This window comes from Alexandromys fortis, unplaced genomic scaffold (assembly GCF_014885135.2).
Source record: "Alexandromys fortis isolate MF-2015 unplaced genomic scaffold, M_Fortis_MF-2015_v1.1 scaffold_157, whole genome shotgun sequence".
NCBI classification, from domain to species: domain Eukaryota; kingdom Metazoa; phylum Chordata; class Mammalia; order Rodentia; family Cricetidae; genus Alexandromys; species Alexandromys fortis.
In genome coordinates, this window is record NW_026068041.1 from 3,376,105 (window position 1) to 3,401,767 (window position 25,663).

At 51.1% G+C, this 25,663-nt stretch overlaps 2 protein-coding genes across 3 annotated transcripts; one reads left to right on the forward strand and one right to left on the reverse strand.

Moving 5' to 3' along the window:
• Nucleotides 1-3,876: 3,876 nt before the first annotated feature.
• Cenpm (centromere protein M) lies at nt 3,877-13,592 on the reverse strand. 2 transcript variants are annotated; one of them, XM_050165795.1, is made up of 7 exons: nt 13,368-13,592; nt 13,010-13,290; nt 12,551-12,630; nt 11,752-11,844; nt 9,643-9,722; nt 9,176-9,267; nt 3,877-4,535 (listed from the first exon to the last, which is right to left on the reverse strand). In XM_050165795.1, the coding sequence occupies exons 2-7, from the start codon at nt 13,196-13,198 to the stop codon at nt 4,395-4,397; spliced, it is 675 nt and encodes a 224-aa protein (XP_050021752.1). In that variant the 5' UTR covers nt 13,199-13,290; nt 13,368-13,592; the 3' UTR covers nt 3,877-4,394. The 2 variants fall into 2 exon arrangements, with proteins under 2 accessions (XP_050021752.1, XP_050021753.1); XM_050165796.1 differs by lacking the exon at nt 13,368-13,592 and having other exon boundaries at nt 13,010-13,301.
• An 11,364-nt stretch (nt 13,593-24,956) lies between these two features.
• Smim45 (small integral membrane protein 45) lies at nt 24,957-25,180 on the forward strand. Its single transcript, XM_050165548.1, has one exon. The coding sequence runs from the start codon at nt 24,957-24,959 to the stop codon at nt 25,161-25,163; it is 207 nt and encodes a 68-aa protein (XP_050021505.1). The 3' UTR covers nt 25,164-25,180.
• Nucleotides 25,181-25,663: the final 483 nt, after the last annotated feature.

The following is a 25,663-nucleotide window of genomic DNA, read 5'->3' on the forward strand; positions in this document are numbered from 1 at the left end:
AAACAGCACGAGGTGAAGTCAGGGGAAGGAGGCTCTCAGAGGATGAGCCAGCGGGAATGAAGGCCAGGATGGAGTCTGCACCCACCTGAGTGTGAAGTATGGCCCAAGTTCTTCATGCTTCAGAGATGGTCAGGGAAGTAAGCCCACTGTATCTATGGGGCAAGCCCAGTGTGATGGGGGTGGGGGAGGCAGCCCCTGGGGACAAAGAGGCCCAGCCCCTCCCCCAACTGGATGTGAAACTGTTCTGAGACCTGGGATATTCTCAAACATCAATGTTAGTTTTAGCTGTAATCAGGCCAGGGTACCCAGGCTCACTGCTCTCAGCCTCAGGTCCACACAGGCAAAGGGTTTTTTTTTTTTTTTTTTTTTTTTGTTCTTTCGAAACATGAGTCATAACATGGATTGTCTTGGGGCCTTCCCAGTCACCCTGAGTTGGCTCGGGAACTTCATGTCCACCCTCTCAGCTCCACCCCATTTTCTCAGTGTCTGTCTCAAAGTAGAGGCTCCCTTGCCCCCTCACCCCTTGAGACACTGTTGGAAAGTTCCCTGCGGTGGGGACAGGGGAAAGGACAATGCCAGGTTTTCTGTTCACTGAAGAGGGGTGGGAATGGGGGGGATCATTAGAGTCTGCAGGCCTGAGAAACCGGGGTCGCAGGCAGAACAGTGGTCAGGGTGGTCCCTATCCTCTCTCCTGGGAACCCAAGCCTATCAACGGCAGGCCACTCACTTCACAGCCCAGGCTACAGCCCAGCCCTCTCCTTACACACCCACTGTGCACACACACTTGCACACTGTCACGACAGGGCTCTTTAATCCCAGCACTCGGGAGGCAGAGGCAGGTGGATCTCTGTGAGTTCGAGGCCAGCCTGGTCTACAAAAGCTAGTTCCAGGACAGGCTCCAAAGCTACAGAGAAACCCTGTCTTGAGAAAAAAAAATGGCCTTGGTGTGGCCCAGGGCCTTCAGTGTGAGATAAGAAACCACCGATCTTCAGATTCTTGGCTGCAGGAGTAAAGTCCTGTCCGGAGGCCAGCGGGTAGTTGTGCCTGGGACAGTGAGGCCATGAGGTGGAGGAAGAATGGGAGTGTCTCCGGGCCTCCTGCCGGCCCTACGCAGGGCTGTCTCACCATCCAGCAAGTGCTGACACCTTACTGGGCTCCACCAAGTTCAGGAGCAGCGACAGGCAGCCAGAGCCAAACTCCAGCAAGGAACCAGTCTAGTAGGTGAAGAATGAGAAGGGCTTGGAGAAAAACCTCAAGGAGGACATCAGGGAACGAGGGGTATGCTTGTCTTTAGGTTCTGTGAGAGACCCTGACTCGGAAATAGTGTGGAGAATGGCCGAGGAAGCCATCTGGAAGACACCCACCTCCACGCTGGCAAGCACAGCATATGCCGGGCACCTGCAGGCACACACATACCTGCGGAGGAAGGGGCAGGGCCGCCGAGGACCAAGCTTTTGTTTCCAGCCACGAGAACCCCAAGGGGCAGAGCTGTGGGGCTCAGAACAGGAAAGCAAGCTGACCCACGTCACAGGACCCGGTGGTGAGACTCTCGGGCCTGGTCCTTTCCCACTTCACTACTTCCTCCGTGGCCACGCAGCCCAGGCCTCTGTTCTTGGGGGCGGGGTGAAGTGTTTTGTTTTGCTTTATTTTTATAAATGACATTGAGGAGGCATACACACACACACACACACACACACACACACACACACGGAGGTCAAGGGACAACTCGCAGGACTGTTCTGGAGATGAAATTCAGGTCATCAGGGTTGGCAGCAAATCTCCCCAGCTGAGCCATCCTGCCTCGCTGGCCCTGGTTCGTTTTAGATGGGGTCTAGCGTAGCCCAGACTGACCCCAAATGCACTGTGTAGCTAAAGATGACCTTGAACTTGGTTTGAACCGTAGTGCCTGCAGGCGGCGCTACGGACTGACCCGTGGCTTCAGGGAGGATAGGCAAACACTACCTACTGAACCCCACCCCACCCCTTATAAAACATAGGAATATCGTGTGAGGACAGAGGACAAGTTATAATGTACACTCTCCTGCTTTTACATGGAAGTTAAGCTCACACGACAAACGCTTTTACCCCACAGACCACCCCCATCTGCTTCCCCCTTGCATGGACTGGGTTGTAGCCCAGGCTGGCCGGAAAAAACACTGCTCTTCCCACCTCTGCTGGCTACAAAAGTGAGCCACACCCAGCTGGGTGGAGGATCCCGGTGCCATTCTGCAGTTTCCTTTCCTCTGTAGGAATGGCTGGCCACCACTACTTTGGCAGGGAAGTACCATGGGACCTGCTGCCACACTCGGGTCAGCACCCTCCTGCAGAGAGCTGAGCTTCCAGGAGGGGTGTAAGAACGGCCCAGACCAGGTAACCTGTGATGCAAAGCAAGCTCTCCCTAAGGATCTCAGTCCTGATTCAGGTCGCAAGCATCTGACAGCTTCCAGATTCGACCGAGCCTTTGAGTCGCCCAAGCACTCCACCTCAGCACCAAGCCTGGTCCCCATGCCCTCAGTCAGACCCACTGCCAGGAGCAGCCGCTCCCTGCTGGCTTCGGTAAGGTAAGCGAGGGCACCTGACTGCCATTAAAGTGTCACTCAGCCCTGCTGTGCAGCAGGGGCAGGCCAGCCCAAACCCCAGAGAGGCGCCTCTAGTTCCAGGGTCCCTGCCAAGCTTGGCAGGGATCTGGCAGCAGTGACAGCCTCAAGCTCCCCCGGCACTTGGAAGGCTCCCAGGCTCACTGGAGAATGTGTTGCCACTTCTCTTGTTAAATGGCACCAGGTGGCAAAGGAAATGTGGCACAGAGACCCGAGGGAGGGAGAGATGTGCACATCGAGGCGAAGCAGGGGACACAAACAGGAGGCGCGCCCCTGCTGCCTTCCTCTCTAGCTCAGGTGCCTCACTCTCCCACCCCACTCAGGGTCCAGGGCACTAAAGGGTCTGGGAACATCGCCCTGAAGACTGCTGCTTTCTCAGGCCCTCCCAGGGGAGGTGCCACGCTTTTGTTGAGTCACACAGAACCGGGGACAACACAGGCAGGCCTGCCATCCATTGGCTATGATTATGGACACGCCTTCAGTGAAGTCTGTCTCAGGAACCCTGACACAGGGAACCAGCAACCCTGAGGCATGCTGGGAGGTCCACAGGAGCTGCTGCCCTGTGAGCAGAACGCTGTGAAGGGAAGCGTGAAGGGTTCTGCAAGCGTCACATGACACGCGTGGCCTCACAGGGTTCTATAGAGCTAATCCTCCCCCCCCCCCCACTGGGACCCAGGGGCCATCAAGTCAGAAGAAATCTATGTCTAGCCAGGTCAGGTGGTTCCCACCTTTAATCCCAGCACTGGGTAGGCAGGTGTTCTGAGTTCAAGGCCAGCCTGGTCTACAGAGTGAGTTTACTACACACAAAAACCGTGTCTCAAAAACAAAAGCCCCAAGGTACAAAAAACCCAACAATAACAAAAAAAAAACAGAGAAGTATGTCTAACTCTTCATTCTAGGGGCAGGCCTTTGTGCTGTTCTGAAGGTAGCTACAGGCCCTGTGACATCCAAGCAGAGGCTGTCCCTGCCACTATTGATGGAAGCCTTCTGTGCTCAACAGACCTCCCCCCAGACCCCCATGAGCTAAGCCCACTCCTGTAGCACTGGGAATCTTGGCTAACAGAACTTCCCCAGTCCAACCTGGCCCTTGCACGGGCCTCTTGCTTCTCACACTGACCTTGCTAGTGTCACGTCTGCCTGCTATAAGATAGCTTTAAGAACCAGCTCGGTCTGGTTTTACATGACTGTTTGCTGAATGCCTTGTTGCTGCTGTGCAGGGCATGCCGATCTGCCAGACAAACAGACAAGTTGCAGGAGTAACGCAGTCGCAGGCAGCACACCACCTACCATGTCATTTAATCCCCTCAACGTGACACGAGAACCAACCATATCATTCACACCAGGAAACAGTTCCCAGGAGCAACGGCTGGGGTATAAGAAGCAGGGCCAGCACGTGACACTTCTCTGGGATCCTGGAAGCCACACTCTCTCCTTAATTGCACTGAGTCAGTTTCCTCATTTACAAAGTCAAATGGTGGATGAGACAGATTTTCAGTTTTTTTTTTTTTTTTTTTTTTTTTTTAAGTCATGGCTCTTTGTTCCAAAGAAATCTTCAGTGGATGCAGCCCACCAGACAGGTGAAGATATGGGCCTCTGTGGGGTGAGTTGGGAGGCATGGGATTCCAACCACGGGGCTCCCTTCCCCATTCCTGCCCAGCACTGCACTGCCTGGTGGAACAGAGCTCACTCAGCCTTGCAGTGAGCAGGATGCCTCCTGGGCCTGCCAGGCCCTGACTGGTCTTCACCAACAGTGATTGCTTATGGAGCTAGAGCCAAATGCGGGGAGGGCAGCAGTGCTCACGACTCCTTGGACGGGGGGCTGTCGGAGCTCCTCAGCAAAGACAGCAGGTTCAGCGCTGAGACACCAGGCACGTGGCCAGCACAGATCTGCAGCATGCGTACCAGGCGCTGGGCCATGGTGGCTCGAAAGCTCTCCACCTTCAGGGAAGAGCAAAGAACAGCAGTGAGGGGGTGGCTGGCCAAGGCAAAGCTGGGGGGTGAGATGCAGGGGTATCCCATGATTGTGCCATACCCAACCAGGTAGCTTTTAAAACCTAGAGACACCCAGAGACTGTGAGTCCCGATCAAGAGGAAATAGGGGATTGACAAGACTGGTTGGCGGTGGTGGCGCACGCCTTTAATCCCAGCACTCAGGACGCAGAGGCAGGCAGATCTCTGAGTTTGAGGCCAGCCTGGTCTACAGAGTGAGTTTCAGGATGGCCAGGGTTACAAAGAGAAACCCTGTCTTGACAAATCAACCAAGCAAACAAACAAAAAACCTGATAAGGTCAAATACAGTCCAGGGTCACAGAGGTGTGACTGCAGAGCTGGGACCTCAACCATGGCTAGTCCCAGGCACCCCAGGAAGACACAGGGACAATAGGGAGGATGGACAGAGTGGCCCTCGACACAGATAAGAGTGTGTGGCTCATGCCACGTGTCCTTTATTGGGCCCAGGGAAGCCGGGGGTTGTGCAGCTGTCCTGACAGAGTGAGTTCTGGGCAAGTAAGAAGTGCTTACAAGCATTTGCCTTGCGAACAGCAAGTGCTCCAGCAAGTGGCCTCGGGCACTGTGGTCGGCACTGACTGCTCCCACAACTGTGCTCATCTCTAGAGGCAGCACATCCTACCGGCCATGCCGGAAGCCTCAGTTGTCCGACTCGTCTTCCTGTCACCTCACACCTGGCCACTAGCACATTCTGTTGACTGTCCAGGAAACAGCAAGGACTATGGACCATCCCACGTCACTCTTCCTGGACATCACTGAACCCAGGCCACTCAACCCTTCCAGAAAAATCTCTAAACTCAGTCCTCATTTATGCCACACTAACAGAGTCAGAGCAGAACCACCCCCCACCCCCCCACCCCCCCCCCCCCACCACCCCCCCCCCCCCCCCCCCCCCCCCCAACCACCGGACCGCAAGCTACCAGCAACCCCAGCTGTATGTGGAGTAAAAGCCACAGCCTTTACTGACTTGATGACCCCATCACTATTGACACTTCCCACTGCTCTGCCCTCCCAGTGTTCGGCTACAGACACGCGCTCTCCCCTTCAGTACCCACACAGCTACACCTCAAGCTCCCACCCCTCACACCCCAGTCATATTCTCATTCTCTCTCTCCAGACAGGGTTTCTCTGTGTAGCCTTGGCTGTCATAGAACTTTATCTGTAGACCAGGCTGGCCTCAAACTCACAGAGATCCGCCTGCCTCTGCCTCTGTAGTGCTGGAACTAAGGGTGTGCAGAACCACCGCCCGGCTCCAGCCATTCTTTTTAACACAGCAAACAAACAAGCAGAGTGGCCTGCGCGTGCTCCTGACTAGCACACAGCCAGGGTCTCTATATAAATTTCACCATTTTGTTCTGTGCGGTGTCTCCAATGCCAGCAACGGTGCTGGGCACACTGTGTATATGCGAGAGGTATTTTGAATCCCCCTCCTCGAAGGTCTCTATCTCCAATCTACAGCTGCTCTAGTCTGAGTGCCACAGATGTCTCTTGCCACTCAAGCCCCACACGGAGATACCCCCAACACCATTCTGATCGCAGTTATGACGGCCCACACCCACGGGAAGACACGCTCTGCCGGGCTGCCAAGCACCTCCCTAATGTCTGAAAAGACAGGCTGGTGTTTGCTTTGTGTCCCCAAGCACTAGCACAGGCCCTGAGGTAGACAGTGCCTCTGGGCGAGCCACACCCCTCCTAGCACTTCTCAAGCCCCTAGTGCTGCAACCCTTTAGTACAGCCCTCATGCTGCAGTGACCCCAACCATAAAATTATTTTGTTGCTACTTCATAACTCTAATTTTGACGCTTTAGGAATCGAAGCAAATATCTGATATGCAGGATATCAGATATGTGACCCCAAAGGGGTCTCGACCCACAGGTTGAGAAGTATCGTCCAAGTGTTTCCCAGTCTAAAAGAGAGCTAGCAACTCTCCATCACACAAAGATGTCCAAATATATTGAGGTTCCAACTTGAGAAGACAGTAGGTATGCTCTGAAAAGGACAACCCAGACACGTGGGCCCCCCAAGGCACATGTTCTGGGCAGGTATCTGTGGCCTTGCTGCCAGCTGAAGACGAGACTGCAGCTTTTGCTTTCCTCTCCACAGCTGGCCCCGTGACTTTCCTTCAAAACCACATTTAGACAGAGAATGTGTGTACGTGTACACCCACGCATGAAGGTCAGAGGTCAATTTGCAAGGAATCCATTCTCTCCTTACCTGTGGGGGCCCAAGGACAGAACTCAGGCTGAGAGCAGTGCCTTCACCCGCTGAACCCCATTGCTGTCCTAGTCTAGGCTTCCAGTGCCGTGAAAACTCAAAAACTGGTGTGGCCTGCCACCACATGGCCACATGCAGAACAGCAAGAGCACCTGTCACAGGGTCAGCAGGCATCACAACCACCACCTGCACCTGGGTTACAAAAGTCGTCCCGTTCCTCTCCACACCCCCCACACCACCAATTTTCAAAGACAGGGTTTCTTTGTAGCTTTGGAGCCTGTTCTGGAACTCACTCTGTAGAACTCAGAGAGATCCACCTGCCTCTGTTTCCTGAGTGCTGGGATTAAAGGTGTGCGCCACCACCGCCAGACTGGTAAAGATGATTCTTCAGTAAGCGATCATAAAACTACCGAGAAACGGATCTAAGGCGACTCACGCAAAGCCACATGGTCAGCAGGCCTCACTGGGGGGACAGCTGCACACTAACGGGCTGGCTTTACCTTACTGTGTGACTGAGCAAGGTGACTCTTTCTGGAGTGTTTTCTCAGGGGTTTGTCATGAGGAAAGCCTGGAGGGTGAGACACTTCGGATGTGCCAGGGTACAGGGTGTCGTCACCTCTGAGAGCACAGCCTGGATCTAGTTGAGACTTCTGAAAACATTGTTAACAAGAAAGACCGATGTGTGATGAATGGTATGTATACCCTGATCCATGTCTCAGTCTAGGGGCAGTTTAGCAACCAGAGCACAGCAGCGATGAGTTGCTAACATGTAAATCAGTACTTCTGTGTATGGGTGTTCTGCCTGCATGTATGTGTGTGTGCCTGGTGCCCGAGAAGGCCGAGTTATAGACAGTTGTAAGCTGCTATGTAGATGCTGAGAATCAAACTCAGGTCCTCTGCAAGAATAGCAAATGCTCTTAACTAATAAGCCAGCATTACAGCTCCAACATGCTACGTCTGTTGGTAACTGCTAACTTAGCTATTCCCACTAACACTCTTGGCTAACTCATGAGCTCAGCTCCACCTAGAGGGTTGTATGATGCTGTGGGGGAGCGGACAAGTTCTACTTCTCATCCAAATTTATAGATAACCTGAATTCCGCTGTCACGGGCACAGTTCACAGACCAAATTACAGAAAACCCTGGCCACAGGATGTGTTGGATTTTGTCCTGAGCAGGCCGGGTATGTAGGTGGGGCAGCCTGGGTCCAGAGAACGTTTGGTAATTCTCCCAGGAAGCGTACACTAACTCCTGCTGAACAACACCTGCCAATGCAGATGCACTTCTGGGGCTCCAGAGCTGGCATGGTGGTGATGCTCAACAAGCATGCGCTCTGATCCTAGCAGCCATGTCAAAAGCTGTACATGGCTGCGGGTGCCAGTAACTCTAGTGCTGTGGGCAGAGGCAGGACACTGCTGGGGCTGGACAGCCACCAGTCTAGTTCCAGATTCAGCAAAAACCCTGCTCAAGGGAACTCAGTAGTGTGAGAGGACACCTGACATCCTTCTCTGGCTTTGGGGAATGCGCAGGTGCACGATTCCCTTCCCCCACATATGCATACAGCACAAACACAGAATAAAAGGAGAAAAAGCGGGGCTGGAAAGATGACTCAGTATAGCACTGACTGCTCTTCCAGAGGCCCCGGGTTCAATTCCCAGCACCCACACGGCAGCTCACAACTGTCCACAATTCTAGTTCTAAGGGACCCGACACACATGGCAAAACACCAATAAACATCATGAATAAAAAGAAAAAAAGAGCCAGGTGGTGGTGGCACACGCTTTTAATCCCAGCACTTGGGAGCGGAGACAGGCAGATCTCTGAGTTCGAGGCCAGCCTGGTTTACGGAGTTGAGTTCCAAGACAGGCTCCAAATCTACAGAGAAACCCTACCTTGAAAAACCAGAGAGAGAGAGAGAGAGAGAGAGAGAGAGAGAGAGAGAGAGAGAGAGAGAGAGAGAGAGAATGTAGACCTGCTTTGTTATGGCTAGACAGGGCTCACCTGGGGAGCACACCTACAAAAGCCCTGTGACACCACAGACTGTAGTCCATGGAGGGTAGATGACATCAGGTGCTCTCAACAGCCAGAATAACAGGCACAAGGTCAATTAGACACGACGCTTCATAAGTACTTATACCCTAGCAGGAGAGGCAGTATTAACAGAGACTGTCAAACACAAACACACACACACAAACACACACACACACACACACACACACACACACACACACACACACACACACACACACACGACTTACCTGGACACCTGCTGACCCTTCAGTAAGCATTCCCAATGTGTTTTCACTGCCCTTTCCTTGTACTGAAGTATAGTACTGACCACAACGACAGGGCTCTCACCTCTAAGTCACAGAAGAGCAAGGGGCTTCGGTAGGTGTGGGCCAGCTTCACGACAGTGCTCCGGTGAACGCTGCAGTGGCTCTCCCGTCCAGCTGCAAAGAAGCCAGGCACATTGCAGGCTACATCTGCCAGAGGCCCACCTGCCTCTGCCTCTACCTCCTGAGCTACACCATGAGTCCCTGTCTCAAAGTACATTCTAAAATGGAGGTCGGAGATGGCTCAGCAGTTAAGAGCAATGACTGCTCTTCCAGACGACCTGGGTTCAATTCCCAGCACCCATGGTGGCTCACAACCATCTGTAACTGTAACTCCAGCTCTAGAAGATCCCATGTCCTCTTTGGACCTCCTCAGACAGCAGGTGGGGTAAGGAGAATCTCTCTGCAGGCCGCCATAGCAAGGGGCCACAACTGTGATTACGCTAACGCTCTAGCTGGGGTAGGGGTGAGCAGGAAGGGGCTCACACTTACCCCCTGTGGCGAGGAAGCAGACTTTCCCCAGGAAGAAGCGACTGTCCACATGGTTCAGAGATTCCTCTACCTTCTGGAAGCTGGGACACAAGTCCAAGCAAGAAAAAAAAAAAAAAAAAAAAGACAGAATTTTACAACACAGCCCCGCTTGGGTATGCCTCTAATACTACCACTCAGGAGGCAGAGGCAGGCAAAGTCTCTAACTTTGAAGCCAGCCTGATCTAGAGTTCCAGGACATTCGAGGCTACTTAGAGAACTCTGTCTCAACATTTCCCCCCCCCATGTTGTTTTTTGAGATGGGATGCCATTATTGTAGCTCAAGCTGGCGTCTATCTCCTGATCCTCCTGCCTCAGCATTCTGAGTGCTGAGATCATAATATACAATATTATGCCTAGCTAAAACCTGGGTTATTATTTTTTGATATTTATTCATTGTGTGTGTGCACGCACACACATCCATGGAAGGTACCGTGAAGTACTTGTGTGGGTCAGAACTGGGTTGAACTTGGGTGACCTTTTGAGTCAAGACCTTACGTAGTTCAGGCTGCCCTGAAGATGACCTTGAACTTCTGATCTTCCTGTCTCCACATCCCAAATGTTGGGATTTTCCCATCTGTTTATTTTTTCAAAGGTATTATTATTATTATTTTAAACTATGTGTTGATCAGTGCTTGCATGAATTTAGGTGTACAGGAGTGCTGGTGTCTGGAGGCCAGATGCATTGGATCCCCCGAGCTGAAGTTATAGATTGTGAACCTCCTATTGTGAGTGCTGGAAACCAAACTTTCATAACCACTGAGCCACCTGCCCAGCCCATACCCTGTTTGAAAATTTACTTTTACTTAGAGAGAAATTGATGAATGCTTATAATTGCTTATAAAATAATCAGGCAGTAAATATTGTGTACACACACCCACACACACACTTTAATAAGAGTCCTCTTTCATTGAGGATTCTTGGCTGCCAACTCTCTAGAGGAAACTGCTGCCAACAGTTTGGGGTGTAATTCTTCTAGGAATTTTCTCTGCAAATACCTGCTGTTTTTCTCAAATACTGTCCTGCATACTATCAACTCCTGACTGCTGTAGTTTTGATAGGGTTTAGTCGCTAACAGGTCATGTGCTGAAATTTAACCCCTGTAGAACCCAGCCCTGACAAGCTCCACAGAGGTCCCAATACCTGGTTCCAAGAAAGACCACAAACTGACACCACCTAGGAACAGACTGTCCAAAGGAAATTCTTAATATTCCAACCATTGTAGATAGGATCACCTGCCAGCACACACCCATCGCTTGTCACCAGGACACCCCTAGACAAATGTCAGCTAATCAGGCGTCCTAAACCTTAGCAATCCCTCACCCCAATGTCTGCTATTATAAAAACCAACCCCAGCTGAGCTCGGGGCTCTCCGATCACTCCAATACGTTGGACACATCGAGAGTTCGAGTTTGCAAACCTGTGTAGGAATAAAGGCTCTTTGCTTTTACATACAGGACTCGTTCTCCTAGTTGGTTTGGGGGTGAGTGACTCCGTGGCAATCTGCTGGCTTGGACTGTCAGCTGGGTACCCTGTTCCTTGAAGAGACAAGCCCCGCCCACTCCCAACCTCCCCCACGCTCACGTACCCCTCGTGGGACCGGTCTCAGGTCACACCCCGTTTATAAATGATCTGGGCATAACAACCCCCAGTGTAAAAAACCTCAGCGGAGCACTGGTTCACAGCACCACAAACAAGATAAACAGGAAACAGGGCATCAAGTGTAGGCGTGGAAAGTTAAGCGCCCTGACTCTCTTCCAGAGGACTTGAGTTTGCATCCCAGAACCCACAGGGCAGCTCACCACCGACTCTAACTGCAGGGGGTACGATGCTCCCAGAACCCACAGGGCAGCTCTCCACCGACTGTAACTGCAGGGGGTACAAAGCTCTCTTTTGGCCCCCTTAGGCACTAGGCACGGAGGTGCTAACGAACAGGTCCTGGTTCCTCTTTCAAACCCTGCAGCCCTCCCTCCTCACCCTAGGCAGCCTCTCAGGGCCCCGCCTTCCCATCACGTGGTTACCGTTCCAGCAGTGGCCAAGCCAGGTCCTCCAGAGGCCTGTCCTGGCTCTCACCTGTGTTTGCTGTGCAGGTTAATCACAAACACAATCAGGTCGATTCGGGGCCGGTTCACGTCAGAGGGCAAAGGGAGGGAGTTGGCCAAGTGGCTGAAAAACAAGAAGGGCAGGACTGAAAACAGGCGTAGCCACCTCACAGCGACTGCTCACGTACCTTCCTTTACCGCGGAAGGAGCTGCCTCTGGAATCCAGCACTGAGGTGGGACACAACCAGTTCTTCCCAGACCAAAAGCATAACATTTTTAAAAATGTTGTCATTTCCCCCCAAGACATGGTCAGGTGCGGCCTCTAACATTCTAAGTAGTTGAGCCCACTACAGGTGGCACCATTTTCTGGGAGGGGATCGGATTGTCTAAGAAGAAAGCAACCTAAGTACTAGCATGCATGCTTTCCTCTAGAGTGTGGATATGATATCACTGACTGCTTCAAGTTCCCGCAGCGCCGGCTTCTCCAGCCACCAAGGGCTGGAACCTGGCACTGTGAGCCAAGCATCTCTTATCCCTTGAGTTGCTTTCGTCAGAGTATCTTACGGCAGCAAAAGGAAGCTAAACCAAGGCACAGACCTCTGCTTTGTTTTTAGGTGCTGACGACCCAGAACTCCAGTGGGGTAAGTGGGCTTTTGGCGTTGTGTGTGGGTCATGAACATTTGCAGAGACTTGTAAAAAGTCAGTTCCGCCAGGGTGGGCAGGACGAGGGAGGACAGGTGGCATCTGGGAAGAGTTGGGCCCTCTCCTGCAGGCTTCCTTCCCTTCCCCGCAGGCCAGCCCAGAGTTCAGACTGCACCAACGAAACTTACACCCTCAGCTCGGAAGCACAGTCGTCTTTGAGCATGGACTCCGCCAGCTGCTGCAGAAGCGCATCCTCCGTGCCCACCAGCTGCGAAGGGAGAGGACCAGACAGGTGGAGACCCGAGCAGGGCGGCTCCGCTGGAGAGCCCAGCGCTTTGAATCCCCCATGAGGGTATACACCCAGCCAGAGGCGGCTCGAAGGGGAACCGGGAGAGCGGCACTCCAAGGAGCGCTCGGCCTCTCCCACCGAACGCGGGAAACCCAAGTTCGAACTGAAACGCCCACTCAAGCATGCGGCAGAGCCAGTCGCGCGCCCATTGGTGGAGGCGCTATTCAGTTTCGTAAGCCGCCGCTCCGATTGGTTCAGAGTAGTGATCCTGCCTACTCCGGACGGGCGCGCTGTGGCTTGAGGAAGCGCACGGGCCCGGGCTTGCGGGAAGCCGGCCCAGGGCGCCTTCCGTACTTACCAAGATGGTGGCCCGGTTCAGGTCAGGCAGCTTGTCCATCGGCCTCAGCACCGACATCTCAGCGGCAGCCGAGCCACCCAGCTCAGCGCGCCGCGCTTTCAAACCTTCCGGAGTCCCGCCTCCAGTGGGCGGGGCTAAGCGGGAACGGGCGGGGCTTGAACGTCTGGGCGGGTCTCCGCCTGCCGGCATTCTAAAAGAAACCGCCGCCTCTCTGCCTGCCCCTCAGGAGCAGTACGTGCTCTTAACTGCTGAGCCATCACTCCGGCCACTACCATCCTCCTCTTTAAAAAAAAAAAAATACTTAGTTCATTATATATATTTTTGAAGTTTTCAATTTAATTGAAACGAGTTTACAGACCGTCACGAGCTGCCACGTGGGTGTTCCGAATCCAACCTGGGTCCTCCGGAAGAACAGCCAGTGCTCTGAACGGTTGAGCCATTTCTCCTGATACAGCCTATTTCCTACCTGCCTATTCCTGAGGGTGTGATTTCTCTCTCCTCTAGTCTTGGGACCCCTCCCTTCCCCCTCCTACCAGAAAGTTCTAGTGTATGGTTTTTCTTTAAGTTCCTAAACTTCTCTCTTTAGTCTCTGTCTCAGCGGATTTCCACTTGATTGACAGACGCCATTCGGGAATCAGCTGTGGACTATAAACTTCCAATTGGCTTCGGGCCCTGGTCTTGCCGAAACATGACGTGACTGCTCCCAGTCTCTACAGCTGGGTCAGGGAACCAGATGCTGCTGTTGAATGCCCCATTGCCTGAGTCCCCTCCTGGCCACTGACTAACATTCCAGCCTCCCTGTGCCCTGACAAGAGGGTCCTAATTTCATCAGAAAGTAGACACAGAAGAGAGCATGTCTCCTCTATAAAAGGCTGGAATGTTAGGTCAAAAGGAAACCCTCTGATAGAGGGGACAAAATGGCTACCTATAATGCTTACTGGACTAGAAAGGGAAGTACCTGTTTAAAACCAAATAGACCCAAATCTATCAACAAGTAGACTCATTAGCTGAAATAGTTCTACAGTGTGATAGGGCACTCACTCGACCTGCTCTGTGCAGGACAAAGAGGTCATTGTGTGGCTTTAAGAAAAATTTTCTTTCTATGCAAAGCACTTGAAAACCATTAAAGAAACTTGGCAAGGATTAGACCTAACAGCGGAGAAAAGGTGGCCTTTGCCTCTTCCTCTGGGAGGAATGTTGCTTCTATGTCAACCAGTCAGGTATAATAAAAGACAAAAATCGGACATCTCCAGACAGATCTCGAAAATCATAAGAATCAACTTAATGCCTCTGGCCAGTGGATTGTTGACTGTCCAGTAGGGAATTGGAATTTGCCTTTTGTTTTGTTTTGTTTTGTTTTGTTTTGTTTTGTTTTTCAAGATTAGAATTTCTCTGTGTAGTCCTGGCTGTTCTGGAACTCACTCTGTGGACTAGGTTGGCCTTGAACTCAGAGGTCTGTCTGCCTCTGTTTCCTGAGTGCTGGGATTGAAGGCGTGAGCCACCACCGCTGGGCTAGAATGGTTTTCTCTTTTTAGAGTCTTACTAGTATTAGAACACATGCTAAGCAAGCGTTTGCCACTGAACTATATCCCCAGCCCACATATTGCCATTCTTAACTCCTCTTCACCTCCTTTCCCTAGTTCCACTAATTGCACCCTGTCTCATAAACTTCTTGTCTAGACTTCTTCAACAGCAGACTCAAAAGATTTCTCATCAGACATTTAATCACTTGTTACAGGATCTTGTTATAACCTGATTATAACAAGATAATCATCCCCAGAGGCCTAGGACCCCCATTGCACCCACATGGTGAAAATCAAGCTTGCCCCAAAGATTTGATACCCCCAAACAACAGGAAGTAATCTAGCAATACCCCTCTGTTGTTTTTTGTTTTGTTTTGTTTTGAGACAGGATTTCTCTGTGTAGCCCTGGCTGTCCTGGAACTCACACTGTAGACCAGGCTGGCCTCGAACTCACAGAGATCCACCTGCTTCTGCCTCCCAAATGCTGGGATTAAAGGCGTGCGCCACCACACCTGGCTCTGCTCTACATCCCACCGCTGCAGTATTAGGACTGCCGTTGTCATCTATCACCTGGACCATCTCACTTGCTCCCTGCTCTAAGGTTCTCCACATAGCATCTGGGTCCTTTTGAGACAGAAATCAGAAGATGCAACTTCCTTGATCCCAACCAGCCCCTGAATCCCATCTCAGCGTGCTGCAAACACGTGGCACGATCCACAGGCATCCTGACTCCTGACAACTTCCCTGACTTCAACAGCTCTTAGCCCTTCAGTAAACAGCCCCACCCTCACGGCAGCCCCTGGCTGTCCTTGTTCAGGACCTTGTCCTTCTTCCTCTTGGTCCCTCTGAAATCTCCCAAACAGTCAGAACTTGTCCCTTACTTCATGCCTCTGCTCCAATTTCAAACTGTCATAGGGGTTCACTCTTTTGTGTGGCTTTTGTTTTGTTTTGGGACAGGTTTTTACTCTGAGATGCCTGCTGGCCTTCGCCTCTGGGCAGTCCTTCCTGCCTCAGCCTCTCCAAGGGCTGGGATTACAGGCAGGAGGCACCATGGGCAGTTAGAGGGAGGATTTTCTTTGCATTTATTTTTTACATTTTGCTAATTGACCGTGTGTGCACATATGGGCACGAGTGCCATGGTGTGTGGTGCTCAGAGTATTTGCTTCTTTCCCTCCACCATCGTCAGAGCCAGCGGCAAACACCTTTACCCATGAGGCCACCTCACTGGCCATTTTCTTTTCTTTTTTTAAAAGATTATTTGTTTATTATGTATACAACTTCTGCTTCCATGCATAGCAGAAGAGGGCACCAGATCTCATTACAGATGGCTGTGAGCCACCCTGTGGTTGCTGGGACTTGAACTCAGGACCTCTGGAAGTGTCAGTGCTCTTAACTGCTGAGCCATCTCTCCAGCCCCCACTGACCCATTTTTTTAAAAATGATTTTATTAGCATGTATTATATGTAATCATGAAATATGTAAGTATTTTGGTCCCCTCCCACTCCCGGAAATCTCCTTCTTCCTCCTAAATAGTTCCTGGGTGGAGGTCTTTCTTTTCTTTTTTCTTTTTTTATTTCAAGACAGGGTTTCTCTGTGTGTCTCTGGCTGTCCTGAACTCCTTCCCCTTCTCCTCCTCCTTTTTCTTTTCTTCATGTTTTTATTTTATGTGCATGAGTGTTTTGCCTGTAAGTGCACCACATGTATGCAGTACCTGAGGAGGCCGGAAGAGGGCATCGGGTTCCCTTGGAACTGAAGTTATATCCAGTTGGGAGCTGCCATGTGGGTGTTGGGAATGGAAGCTGGATCTTTTGCAAGATCAGCAAGTGTCCTAAACCACTGAGCCATCTCTCTAGCCTGTAGATTGTTTTTGCTTTTGTTTTTTTTAAGACAGGGTCTCACAATAAGGCCCCATTTGTCCTAGAACTCTCTTAAGTAGGCCAGGTTGGCCTCGAACTCAGAGATCTGCTTGCCTTTGCCTCCCCTACTGGGATTAAGGGTGTTCACCACTTTACCTAGCCCTAGATTGATTCCTTAACAATACAGTTATTTGTCTATTGTCTGTCTGTCCAACTAAAGATATAGGAACTCAGCTGGGCAGTGGTGGCACACGCCTTTAATCCCAGCACTTGGGAGGCCGAGGCAGGTGGATCTCTGTGAGTTCCAGGCCAGCCTGGTCAACAGAGCAAGTTCCAGGACGGACAGGCTCAAAAAACCAAAAAAAAAAAAAAAAAAAGCCCCCAAACAAAACAAAAAGCCCTCCCCAAACAAATAAACAACAACAACAAAAAAACAAACAACAACAACAATAACAAAAACCCCAGGTATATGAGCTCAGAGACTTTGTCACCTTGTCTATCCAACACATTCTAAGTGGTAAGTGGTACATTGTAGTTGCTTATAAATACTTGTTGAGTGAAGGAACTACCTTCCATCCATCCATTCTCATTAGTCATTCATAAATACCAGACTGAATGCCTAAGTTTAGGAATACAGATACACAAGACATGTCAGGCCTGTGATGGGAGGAGACAAGGGTGACACCGTACTTAATTTTTATTTTTAAATTTTTAAAAATTTCTTCTTTGGTAATTTCATACATAAATACAATGTGTTTAGATAATATTCCCCAACACTGATTCCACCTTCTCTTTTACCCAGACCTGACCCCCCATCCCTTTTCTAACTTCCTCTCCTCTTTTTTAAAAATTTTTTTCCAATTTTTTTTTATTGAGCTATATATTTTTCTCCGCTCCTCTCTCTTCCTTCCCCCTCCCTTTCTACTCTCTCCATGATCCCCACACTCCCAGGAGAGCTTGTCTTTCTCTACTTCCCATGTAGGTTAGAGACCCTGTGCTTATTATGACTTCCGAGGAGCCTAAGTCTTCCTCCTTGACCAACCTAAATCCTTACTGTACACTAAACTTGTCCCACTTAGAAAGAGAAGGAACTCAAAGGCTTCCTGGAGCTGCTGTTCCCCACACAGGCAGCGCTTTGATTCTAACGGCCTAGAGTTTCAAGGGGCTCCCCCAAAATCAGACATTAACAGGAACTATGAAGAAAAAAGTAAAGCAGGCAAGAGGGTGATGGATGAGCGGAAGTTGCTTTGGACCAAGGGAGGCCTCACTAGGAAGATGCTGGGGCCCATTCCCATCTCCTAGAGGGAGGAACCAATAGAGGATAAAAAGCTTCTGCAGAAAACCTTGAAATGCAGAGACCCCAGAGGGGAGCCCTGCTAAGAACCTGAGATCACAGAGGCCTGGGGCCAGAGCAAATGGAGGAGGAAAGGAGATGCGGCCCAGGTGACCCCTCCCGGTCTCAGGCCATGCAAAGACTTTGGCTTTTGGTCTGGGCTTTTCAGTGGGTTCCGGGATGAGACCCAGTTAATCAACAGGTGCTCACCTTAGCAAGCCCAGCGCTGGGCATAGGGCACTCAGAGGGCACTCAGTCTCAGGGGGTCATCAGCAAAAACAGCAGCAGTGCCAACATGGAGAGTCACCAGGGAGCAGCCGGGAGCCGAGCAAAGGTACGAGATAAACGTGCATTAAATGTCCCATGGGAACCCAAACACACCACACTCCATTGGAGAGATATGATTGCTGGCTGAGGGGCCACGGAGAGTTGGAACCTGTCAATGTGGGCATTGGCATAGAAGATAGTTGTATGTGCGCTCTACACTGTGATGAAGGGTCAGGACTAACAGGAAGGCTAGGCCCAGGCCTCAAGGGTTTTATCTCATGAATACTTACAGACAGTCAACATCTGAGTCACCATTTCTTTTTTTTTTTTTTTTTTAGATTTATTTATTATGTATGCAGTGTTCTATTTGCATGTAAACCTGCACACCAGAAGAGGGTGCCAGATCTCATTACAGATGGTTGTGAGCCACCATGTGGTTGCTGGGAATTGAACTCAGGACCTCTGGAAGAATAGCCAGTGCTCTTAACCTCTGAGCCTTTCTCTCTCTCTCTCTCTCTTTCTTTTTTTTTTTGAGGCAAGATTTCTCTGTGTATCCCTGGCTGGAACTCACTCTGTAGACCAGGCTGACCTCAAACTCACAAAGATCCTCCTGCCTCTGCTGGGATTAAAAGTGTGCACCATCATTGCCCCGCTGACATTTTTCTGAAGACTGACTTCCATGAGGCCCTGGTGGGATACCTATGACAGATGGGGGAATCTGAGTGTTGAGGTCCAGAGATCTTACCCTTTAATAGAAGTCACCGGCTTTACCTCTATTACACACGAGGTTCCCATGAAGCTTTTCTATGACTAAAAGAATTAGTGGCTGTGCTAGTTTAAGTAGGTATGCCCCCCCCCAAGACTAATGTCTGAATGCTTGGCCCATAGGGAGTCGCACTATTAGGAAGTGAGGTCTTGTTGGAGTAGGTATGGCCTTGTTAGAGGAAATGTGTCACGATGGAGACGGGCTTGTTGAAATAGGAGCGGCGGGGCTGCGTCCCCAGCACCCCGGCCACCTGCTAGCTCATGCCTGAAATAACAACACACAAATTGTATTCTTTTAAACACTGCTTGCCCATTATATCTAGCCTCTTCTCGGCTAACTCTCGCACCTGGACTAGCCCATTTCTAATAATGTGTGTAAGCACCCCAAGGTACGCTTACCGGGAAGATTCTAGCCTCCATCCATCCTGAGTCGGAGCTTCATTGCGTGTGTCTCTGAGAGCAGAGCTATCTCGCGTCTGTCTGAGGAGTCTTACCTCACTTCCTCTTCCTCCTGTTTACTCCTCCCACCTATGTTTTAACCTATCAGGGCAAGCAGTTTATTTATTTAATTAACCAACGAAATCAACAGATTGATATATGACACTCCCACATCACGGACTTTGAGGTCTCATTTGCTCAAGCTATGCCCAATGTGGTACACAGTCTCTCCTGCTACCTGCTACCAGGTGTAGCATTCTCAGCTCCTTCTCCTGCCGCCATGATAATGAACCAACTTCTGAAACCATAAGGCAGCCCCAATTAGATATTTTCCTTTATAAGAGTTGCTGCGGGGGCTGGAGAGATGGCTCAGTGGTTAATAGCACTGATTGCTCTTCCAGAGTTCAATTCCCTGCAGCCACATAATGGCTCACAACCATCTGTAATGAGATCTGGTGCCCTTTTCTGGCCTGCAAGGATACATTCAGGCAGAACACTGTATACATTAAGAAAAAAAAAAAAAAGAATTGCTGTGGTCATGGTGTCTCTTCACAGCAATAGAAACCCTAACTAAGGCAGTGGCTAAAACAATACCTACAGACCATTTATCACACTTTACATATTTGTTGAGACATTATTGGCACATATGGAGCTACTATACATGCTGAGAACGGGTGGTTCAAACCTCTAATCCCAGCACTTGAGAGGAAGAGTCAGGTGGATCAAGGCCGGATGCTCTACGTAGTGAGTTCCGGGATAGGCAGAGCTACATAGCGAAGTTCTCAAAAGAAAAAAAAAGTTATTATGCAAATCAAGTTCGGTGATGCTGAGCTCACACATTAACACATGAGAAGTTCTAGGTTCCATATCTGGCATTAAAGAAAGAGAAACTGGCCCGTGAGATGGCCCAGCAGGTCAGGGTACTTGCTGCCTCAAACCCCATGACCTGAGTTCGATTCCTGGAACCCACAGGGTAGAAGAGAACTGATTCGTGCAAGCTGTTTTCTGACCTCCATACCCAGACCACAGCGGGACACACAGATGAAAGCATGGCACACAATTAACGCAATAATTAAAAAAATCTATAGGTATAACAGGTGTGTTTTACCCAAAAGTATACTTTCCCTAGAGTACTTGAAGTTTAAAAACCCCTGGAACCTCAACTCACTCTTCCTTAACCCACATACACTGGGAAGGACCCACTTCACTTCAGAGCTCCCAGGTAGCATGGTGGCATGCTAGGGGACTGAGGGCCCCAAAGCCACCTCACCCAGAGCCTTCTTCCACCTCTGCGTGTCCTCAGGTTTCTGGGAACACATTCTGGGGAACTGGGTCCTCCATGCATCTTCTGTACATTCTGGGACCTTGGGGCTGGTCTATTTTTTTTGAGACAACAGCCATTGCTGTTCATAGAACGTGCACGGGATGAGCCCTCTCGCAGGTTCTATCTGGAGCCCCCAGGGGGGAGAATCCAGGCTTAAAGCTTGGCTCTCAAACCCCCAATCCTCACCCATGACTTTAAGTCCATCAGTTTCACTTCTCTGATCCTGGGCTGTTTCGTGGTCAAGCAGGCCAGCACCCAGCCAGCAGGCAGACTGAGTAGGGGAGTAGGGATGCTAGTGCCCGGTGAGAAGACAAGGCATGCGTGTGTGTGTGTGTGTGTGTGCGTGTGCATGTGTGTGCATGTGTGTGTGTGTGTGTGTGTGTGTGTGTGTAGCTGTCAGAGGGGCCCGGAAAGCAGGCTAGTGTGCTTACCTAGGAAACTGCTCTTGTTCAGCCTTGTGACCTGAGATGAATATCAAATGGGTTCATAGAAATGAAGGACAGAAAACAGTGTTTAGCCAGGAGCAAGAGATCACTGAAACAGCCCACCCTAGCCCTCAGTCTCAGTTCTGGGTCATCCCTTTATAACATGGAACCCTTATTAGCTCTGCCTGTTACTATTGGTGTGTTTTTGCCCACCTAGTCTGTCCTGGGTTCCCCCCTCTCTGCCCGCCATCCTTGGGACCTAGTCCCTGCTAGGTGACTCTCATCCCTCCCTGAATTCTGCCCTCCCTGTCATCTGCTGAACCACGTGTACAGTGGAGGGATCCAGAAAAGCTGGTTGCCAGGGCAACAGAAGATAAAGCCCTTGCACTGTCTGGCTGCTGATTGGCTGAGACAGGTCCCACCTCCCGCCATCCTGAATGTGGGGGTGCAGAGGGAAGGGTCTTTGATGGCAAGGAGAGGTACCAGGGTGCCAAGCCGGCTCAGGATTGTTGCCTTTTGGCCGACTCAGAGGCCTTCAGACCAGAGGAGCTCCATCTCCCGTGGGAGTATTGGCCTGTCACTCCCTGCCTCTAGCTAGCATAGCGGCCACAGATGGCAGCGTCTCTGGGGACAGCAGCTGCGACTGAGTCTACAGGCCAACCCTGAGCCGCTCAGGCTGAGGCAGTGCGCTCTGTGCAGAGTGCAGACCAGGCGTCTGCGGGTATGAGGTGAGTCTGCAGGCATGCTGGGGACACTGAGTGTAGCTAGCGGCTTGGGGACAGGGAGTGGGGCTCTGTAATCTTTATAGAACCTGGGCTGAAAAAGTCTTGGCTATTTTCTTAGCGATTGTCTGGCAACCCTCACCCCCATCCTGCCACTGTGCATAGGGAACCCTGCAGCCTGTAGAGGGTGAGGGGTGGTCCAAGGTCACAGAGAGAGATCGTGGGTGTTTTCCTTGAAATCAGGAAAGGGTCTAGGAGTCCTCTGCTGCCCTAGAATGCATGGATTTTTGTCTAGAGTATTGGAAAGGCAGGGGGACCCCAAGCTCTGCAAGTGAAATAGATAGATACCGCTTTGCCCCAGACTGTCATTTTCAGACTGAAGTTTGGTTCTGTCCTGGGGCCCCTCTCTCCCCCTCCCACCGCAGCCTCCCCACCCAGCAATTCTGAACGCTTTATTTGGCTCTCCAGAAAGGACGGTGTGTAGGAGGGGGCTGAGCCCTGCACCGTCTCCACCTCTGCTGCTCTAGTCCTGACTCAAGACCACGACTGCCCTTTAATAAGTCCCTCCAGAAATAGGGCACCTTTAGTTGTCAGCTGTATTTCAGGACAGCCAATGGAGACCCTGGGGAAGGGGAGAGACAGGTAGACACATGACCAGGAAGCAGCATCTCTCTCTCTCTGAAGGTGACAGGTCACCTGAGACTAGGGGACACAGGAGGAACTGGAGTTTGGAAGTCAGAATAATGGCGTTTCTCCTCAGCCTGCTCTGGAGGTGACTCTGTCCACTCTCCTGTCCCGCTCGCCACCAGAAGCCAGGGTGGCTCATGTCCTCACGCTTGGGAAGTTTCTTCCTGGCGCAGAGGACTCGAGCCTCAGGTCATCACTGGGAATGAGCTCTGCCACTTCTCAGTTGAGTAATCCTTTGCAAAGTGCCTTCCTTGTCTAGGCGTCTGTTTGTCCTCTGTCTACAGACAGTGACACCCAGCCAATATGCCCTGGCTAAGCCTGTGAAAATGCTGGACTCTGCCGGGTACGCAGAAGGGGGGGGTCCTCAGACCCTGCTTTCCTAGACCTAAGGAAGGTTTAGGGGTGGGGTAAACGGACCCTGCATTTTCCCATCCCTGAAGAAAGCGATTGGTGATGAGATTTTTGAAGTACAAGAGGAAGTTTGCCCAGTAATTAAGAATGCAGAGAACTAAGGAAGACCAAAGCAGCCGTGAAGGTGGGGACTGCACAGCAGCAGGTGACTGGCACTGGGTTCCACGAGAGTGCATAGCGTGGGACTTGAGGTAGGGAGGCTGAACAGAGCACAGATGGTGGTTGCATTTGTTTCTTTTCTATTACTGTGACAAATGCCACCAGCAAGGAAACTCGGAGAGTAAGTTGGGCTTATGGTTTCAGGGGGCCGGAGATCGTGATGGTGGAATAAAGGTGTGATAGCGGGAACAGCCGAGGGCTCCCGTTTTTATCCACAAGCAGGAGGCAGAGAGAGAGAGAGAGAGAGAGAGAGAGAGAGAAGCAGAGACAGAGAGAGAAAGAGAGCATGAGTGAGATCATTGGGATTAGCTTTTGAAAATGCAAAGTTCATCTCTAATGACACACCCCCTCCAACAAGGCCACACCTCCTAATCCTTCCCAGACAGTTCCACCAACTGGGGACCAAGTGTTGTAACATAGGTGCCTGTGGGGACCATTCGCATCCAAGGTACCACCAGGACAGAGTCTGAGCAGTCTGGGTTCACGTGACTTTTGTGAAACACTTGACATGTTCCCGTCCCTGTTCCTGCTTTCTCCTTCTGTGGCTCATTCAAAGCAACAGTTGTCTGGCTGAGATGGCTGCGGGAAGCCCCGGGTTCGATCCCCAGTACTGCATAAACCAGGCATAGTGTCAAACTCTTGTAATCCCAGCACAAGGGGGGCGAAGGCAGGAGGACCAGAAGTTCAAGGTTATCGTCAACTACGTAGTGGATTTGAGGCCAGCTTAGACTATATGAGATCCTGTTTCAAAAAAATTTTTTTTTGTTTGTTTTTGAGACAGGGTTTCTCTGTGTAGCTTTGGAGCCTGTCCTGGAACTCCCTCTGTAGACCAGGCTGGCCTCAAACTCAGAGATTTGCCTGCCTCTGCCTCTGGAGTGCTGGGATTATAGGCGTGTGCCACCATACCTGGCTAAAACCTTTTTTTTCTTCTCTTTTCTTTTGTAAATGGGGCTGGTGAGATGGCTCAACAGTTGGAGTCACTTCCTGCTTTGCCTGGCAACCTGAGTTTAATCTCCCAGACCCATACACCCCTACGGATTGATTCAACAACTGAGAGTTATCCTCCTACCTCCACACTCATGCTATCACACGCGTGCACACGCATGTGCACATGCTTAAATGCATACATGCACATGCACTCGCGTGCACACACATACATGAGAAATAAAATGTTTAAGTTTAATTTACAATGTACTTAGGAACTGGGGCCTGTTTTGATTTCTTTTTTCAGACAAGGCAGCTGAAGGTCAGTGTATAAAAACAACATTGTAGCGCCTATACACGGCAGGCATGGGTATGGGAAATCTTACATACACTGACCCACTGAGCAGCCCTTTTTTTCATTTACAGCCAAACACGCTCTGATCTTACCCAAGCTTTATGGTGCTAGCCGACCGTGGCCTCAGAATTACAAAACTGGGCGGTGCAGGCGCTGTTGATACCAGGCCGGGGGCCCTGGGGATGGGTGTTTGCGCACCGTATTTTCACCAGTCCACACTTTGCCTGATATAGCTGTGGCCAAGTCATCCTTGCCTGTGTGCATGGGTGGGCGGGGTGTCAGCAAGCCGCAGAAGGCAGGGTTCAGCCAGGCCTCGGGGTGCAGGGAGACCAGAAGAGGTTCCTCTTCACCTGTCCTCTTGCAGAGAGTGCTTTGCGAACCCACAAGGATTAGTGAATGCTCACCATGACCTGTGCTGGAGTTGGACCAGTTTCCCCTTCCATCCCAGGAAGTGGCGGCCCAGACTTAGGCAACTTGTACAGCGGCCCAGACTCTGGAGCCAGCGCAGCTGTAAAAATTTCTTGACGAATGAGTAGGAGCTGAGTGTTCTCATGTGAAGGGGACACAGCTCGGTGCCTGTGGGAAGGCCGCTGAGTCACCCTGACGTCTTGGTCAGGTATAGTCTCCCACTACCCTAGGCAGTCTCCCTATCTGTAATATGATGCTGGCAGGCTCTCGGGTCTCTCTCTCTGGGTGGGCACTACCAAGGAGCCTTCTCGTGTCCTCATGACTGTGTCTTGGCAGCCAAAGCCGCCGCGATGCCGCACTTCCTGGACTGGTTCGTGCCTGTCTACCTGGTCATCTCTGTCCTCATCCTGGTGGGCTTTGGAGCTTGCATCTACTACTTCGAGCCTGGCCTGCAGGAGGCGCACAAGTGGCGCATGAAGCGCCCCCTGGTGGACCGTGATCTCCGCAAGACGCTGATGGTGCGGGACAACCTGGCTTTCGGAGGTCCAGAAGCCTGAACCAGAGGACAACCCTTTGATCTTTCCATCCATGCATCTGTAGCCCAGTAGAGGCCCTTGCTGTTCAGGGAGGCCCGCCCCTTGTGTAGACACCAAGCACTCGAATACCTTATTTGCTGCTCCGGGCTCAAAATCATGCCTTCCCTTCCTAGCTCTGGGGACATCCTCTACTGGCCCTCAGTGCCTTTAAGTGCTGTCCAGCCCTCTTCCCCTCCACTGAATTCCCAATTGCTTTCGGCTCCCATCTCTGCCTCGCAGCTGCGCCACCGAGCTGGCTTCAAAGCTGCCCCAGGAGAAGCCTTTCATCAGAAGGATGAAAGTTCAGACCAGCCCCGCCCACCTTGGTGAGCTCAGACTTAGAATGAGTGACAGTGTATGGTGGGAGTGCGCAGAAGGGCAGGACTTTGGAAAGTGTGTGTGTGTGTGTGTGTGTGTGTGTGTGTGTGTGTGAGAGAGAGAGAGAGAGAGAGAGAGAGAGAGAGAGAGAGAGAGAGAGAGAG

Excerpts from the sequence above, each read along its gene's own strand:
- Cenpm (XM_050165795.1), bottom strand. The coding sequence starts at position 13,198 with ATGCCGGCAGGCGGAGACCCGCCCAGACGTTCAAGCCCCGCCCGTTCC. Across the intron at positions 12,631-13,009 it reads TGAACCGGGCCACCATCTTG|CTGGTGGGCACGGAGGATGC; the intron begins GTAAGTACGGAA and ends CTCCCTTCGCAG. Across the intron at positions 9,268-9,642 it reads CTGCTTCCTCGCCACAGGGG|CTGGACGGGAGAGCCACTGC; the intron begins GTAAGTGTGAGC and ends GCTTCTTTGCAG.
- Smim45 (XM_050165548.1), top strand. The coding sequence starts at position 24,957 with ATGCCGCACTTCCTGGACTGGTTCGTGCCTGTCTACCTGGTCATCTCT.